At 42.4% G+C, this 5013-nt stretch overlaps 1 protein-coding gene across 1 annotated transcript; it reads right to left on the bottom strand.

Annotated features, from left to right (window-relative positions):
• Positions 1–859: 859 nt before the first annotated feature.
• Positions 860–4620, bottom strand: LOC125508652 (UDP-rhamnose/UDP-galactose transporter 6-like). The gene is made up of 6 exons (XM_048673414.1): positions 4421–4620; positions 3507–3728; positions 2692–2876; positions 2405–2605; positions 1907–2068; positions 860–1579 (listed from the first exon to the last, which is right to left on the bottom strand). Exons 2-6 carry the CDS (start codon positions 3634–3636, stop codon positions 1259–1261), a joined length of 999 nt encoding a protein of 332 aa, XP_048529371.1. The 5' UTR covers positions 3637–3728; positions 4421–4620; the 3' UTR covers positions 860–1258.
• Positions 4621–5013: the final 393 nt, after the last annotated feature.

Below are 5013 nucleotides of genomic sequence, written 5' to 3'. Positions count from 1 at the left end.
GCTGAATGGGACCACAAATGTCTCCTTGAATACGTTCAAGGAACTGGAGTGATTCAGCTTGTATTTTGAGGTGTGAGGGCCTCAAAATTAGCTTTCCCGTGGCACAAGATGTGCACACAAAATCAGAAGATTGAGGAAATTTTGACTCAAGCAAATTATGACCAATGGAATTGCTAGTAATTTTTCTCATCATCCCTATTCCAGGATGGCCTAGACGATCATGCCAGGTTTGGAATGCGTTAACATTCTGAAAAATTACTTTGTATGTAACATGTTCCACGGGTTTGATGTACGTATAGTACAAACCAGACGATAGAGAAGGAATTTTTTCATGTACCTTTTTGCCATATCCGTCATCTTTAGTAAAGAGTAGATGCTCCTCTTTGTTGTCTTCATGGGTTTCAATATAAAAACCATTTTTACGGATATCTCGATAACTGATCAGGGTACGTGCAGAATCGGGATACAGTAAAGCATCCTCAATTGTCACATATGTACCATTTGGAAGAGGAATTATGCCTTGTGGACAATGGTGCCACAAACTCCATACTAAGGGAGATGAAATATTTCCAAACTCCATACTGAGGGTGACCGGCGGTCGCTGTCTACGGACATACAAGGACATGCGGGAACAAAATGATCTTTAATAAAATTTCTGCGTTCTAAAAATGTTCGATGACTAAACAATTGCAATAAACGTGTCCATATGATTTAGTTCGTAAATATAGCTTTCCTTGGAGATAGCATACACTGATACGCCGACGTTTACTACTCCCAGAAAGAAGAGGGGGAGATGTCTACCGTCTGTGTATCAGGAAATATATATCAAGTACACACAATAACATGATTGGGCGAAATATGGTCTATAAAACCCCGATAATGAATTTCATTCAGTAATGACAATTCAGAAATGATCCTAATGTGTAGTCCATACTTCCACAAGATCAAAACAAGGCCTTACCTTCCAACATTCTTCACCACAATTCCACAACCTTCACATACGACTTACTTCTAAAGGATTATACTATACTCAAACCTTGTAAAACATCTCGTGACTATGAATGTATCGAAAAAATGTGACGGTAATGTATGTAACCTATAACGAGAACGGTGCCGAGTTCCTAGGTGGGGTAAGGTTCAGCTTCTGTAGTAACCTCTATCAAGAACAATACCAGACTGTCTTCCTTCGATGTGTTGTGTGTCACCAGAAACCTCAAGGGAAAAAATATGCACGCACTGCAGTTGCCAATTGCAAAAATCACTTCTCACCACCATCCTTGTCTTCTGAACCTCCATTGTGCCTGTCGGACCTCACTGGGAGGACACTCCGACGCTCTTTGCCGCCTGGCTTCGCTGATGCGTTCCCATACCACATCATTCCAAGAACAGCGAGGATCATCCCAAGGACTACGTGTAGGTTCAGGCCCTCCTTGCCAAAGAAGAGAAAGCCAAGGAAGAGGACCAGCACAGTCTTCATGTGGCCTAAGACTTGGAAAGATACAGCAGAGAACCGGCCGATGCAGATGAACTGGCTCAGATTAACGCCGATGGCGATGATGCATGAGAGTACGACGAATAACTGCAGTCACAAAATGCAATGATAAGATAGATGACAAAATAAAGAGGTTGAATGTGTAGACAAACTAATCTTGCAAACACTAAAATCAAAATTCTAGTCAAGCTAGTCACGTGAGGAAATGAAAAGCCACGAATTCAACTAAATATGAGATCCAACAAAGCAGAGCAACAGAAGTTTTCCACAATAATGTTCCCTAAAATGCTGGCCATTTCCCACTTTATCTCTAAGCAAACATAAACCAGCTAATCAATTGCTTATACAGAAGCTGCAACATAGATCACCATAGGTTCAGGGACATGAAACACTGTTACAATATTGATTTCTTACCAGAGAAAGCGATGTGAAATTGAAGTGATCCACCCTTTTGCCAGTCAACAAGAAATCCACAAAGGGCCCTACTAACAGGAGGGAACCTGCTTGGGCTGGAGCAGTGTGGCCTAGGAGATTGAATGAGTTCAGAGAGTACTTCCGCTGCAGATAATGAACATACTGCAAAACAGGGGAAAAAAGAATTAACAGTATTTCAAGTGGGTACTCTTTCCAATACATGATAAGAACAAATAACAGAATGGCAGCAAACATAATCAAATAACAGTCAGTCATGAGGTTAAACAACAGAATGCATAGTAATGTCTGTAAACATTATAAAGATTGGCCTCTTATTCGATCATTGTTTCAAGACCTCTAATAGATAAGCATGTAACACTATCATGATTATTTTTTATTTTATTGTGTGTGTGTGTGTGATTTATCTTTCAGCAACAGGATTCTATTGACTTGGAAGACATATACAGTCACCATACAAGTATAGGTATTTCAACTTACATATTGTTGGAAAGCTGTGCTCCAGACAGCTATAACAGCTGCAAGCATGCCTTTTGCATTCACACTGACATCAGTAACAGTGCAAACTGCAACGCCTATAAGTACAACCATTATGCTCAGCTTTGTGTCCCGTGAATAATGTACACGATCAAAGACAACTTCCAGAAGACATGATGCGGGTATCATGCACAGCTTTGCTATCTGAACAAGAGAAAAGAATTAATTAAGAGCTAATAATGCGAAGATACATAGCTTATAGGTAACAGAAAGTCAGAAACTACACTGACCTGATAAAACCCCACAGAATTCCACATCAAGCTCACATTCATGCCAACGATCGACAAATTTGAAAAGATTACAAACTTAATCAGATCTGGTAGCGGTAAGTGAGAGGGCTGGCTCAGGCCTAACCACCGAAACACAATAGTCATCAAGGTCGTTGTCAATAAATGAAGGCCAGTTAATGTTGTGGCTGCAAAAGGCATAAATCATAATCAGTGACATGGCAGGAGTTTATCCAAGTTTTAACACATGTGCAGTTTGTTGAGGGTCAGAAACCTCATAGAACTTGTAAGTTATCGCTACCTAGTATAACAATAAATCATATTAGATTAGCATGCTTCTTATGTTCAACAGACGCATCCCAAGTTTACGCCAAGCAGGTTAGCATAGCAGCAGACACCTAGGATTGCCTAACAGTCAAATCCCTGACTCTCAGATCACTATAAAAGTAATCTAGTTGAAAAAACTGTTATGAGTAGGTCAAATGCTGACATACTCATCTGTAATTAAAGATCTATCAACAAAAGAGCATCTAGAATTTACATGCATGGAATTTGCAGTACCAATTGGGGATCACAAAAGGTTTAAAATAACTTCCTGATCCCTTTGTACACTAAAATCAGCAGAGCAATACTAATGCGCAATTCAGAAGGAGAAGCCTATGATAGTCAAATTGAAGTCAGACAGAAATTGAAAGATATAGAACAAAATACATCATAACATAATCCTACTCACTGCCAAAAGTAAAGAACAAGATGTGAATAGGTTGAATTAATGATGTATGTGACTACATAATTCTTCACCAAAGCTAAAAACGTACCAAAACTGAATCCATGTGTAGCCATTAAGGCTTTGTTGACCATGATGATCCCAACGGATGAGGTGATATTGAAACCCCATGCTGCAAAGTCTAAGGCGGCCTTCTTGTCGGATTTTCTCGGAGAACCCATCTCTATCTTCACAGGTTCAAATCAACACTTGGTGAGCTAGAGTCTCTGAGGCACAAATGCCATCCACACAAGATACAGAGCCCAGGATTTAACTGCAGTAATGAATTAAAGCCATTTCAGATGATTACACAGTGAACAAAGATGGTGCTGCTTGCACCTGAGTTAAATAAAATGCCCCAAGATTAAGCAGAAATTTGTCTAAACAGCGCACACTACTACAATTTACCTGAGAACTACTGGTTCTGAACGCAATTAGCAACATATAATGCAGGAGCCCTACTGTTTCCTTCTGCTCCAGTAAAAACAAGCCTGCTCATGCCCGGATGCAGCTACTCATGGGAACCGAATGCTCTTCCTCCACGGAATAACAGCAACAACTGCTCCAACAACGCAGCTCTAACCCCAAAATCCCTCCTAGCCCAGTAATCCACCTGCGAATCCGAATTCGTATCTCTACTTGCAAAGCTGATAGACAACAAACACTACGCGACGCAGCAACCCTGCTGATCCCGAACGCTCTGCTACACACAACCCTACTGATCCCGACGCTCTGCTACACACAACCCTGCCCTGCTCATAGTCCGGATGCTCCTCCACGGAACCCCATCAGGGAGTGCTCCAGGAGCGCAACTCCACACCCCGGAACCCCTCCTAAATCCAGCAAACCGACCAACGAACCCGCCCCCAAATCGCAGCTGCTCGCGCCAAAAACCCGCGCCAGATCGCGCGTCCCCCCGAAAAGGCTGCGGCGGAAGGGAGGGGGAGGGGGAGGCGGAATCCTTACTCGAGAAGCGCGGGGCTCGATCCCTCCACCCGGAAATGGCAGATCTCCCGGCGCTCTGATCTGAGATTTGGGGTGGGAGGGGTGGTGTGTCGCCGGGGTGGGGGGTGTGGTGTTCTGTGTGAGTGTTTCGGTTTCTTCCTCGCCCCCTCTTTTTTTATTTTTGTTTAATTTTTTTTCCGCGACGCTCACAACTACCTTCGGCATCAGATCTGTGCCCCCATTTTATAGGCTGCCGGGTGCACGCATTTTTGTGAGCCCAGAGTTTTATTTACGCTAATCTTGGGGTTTTATCGCTAAGTTGTCCTCGGTTGAATCGCCACGGTTTGGTTTTCGTGAAGGTGACAAGTAATCCATGAAGAGAAAACAATAACAACGTGAGAGGAATATGCAAGGTGTCATGCATAAGAAAAATTGAACGTCCTGTTAGGGTTACTATCATTTTCACTTCTCACTCCAAGCGATTTGGCACGGCAGTGATCCTCCTTTATTGACACCAAGTTTGTTTTGCATCAGAACAACGTTATCTAGTAAGGCTATGTTCAGTTCCAAAGGATTATATCCACTTGGGGATCTAATCCATGTAGGGTTTTGGT

The sequence above is a fragment of the Triticum urartu genome, chromosome 5 (genome assembly GCF_003073215.2).
Source record: "Triticum urartu cultivar G1812 chromosome 5, Tu2.1, whole genome shotgun sequence".
Lineage (NCBI taxonomy): Eukaryota > Viridiplantae > Streptophyta > Magnoliopsida > Poales > Poaceae > Triticum > Triticum urartu.
Note: the sequence above shows the minus strand (reverse complement) of the source record. Positions and strands in the feature narration are given on the sequence as shown.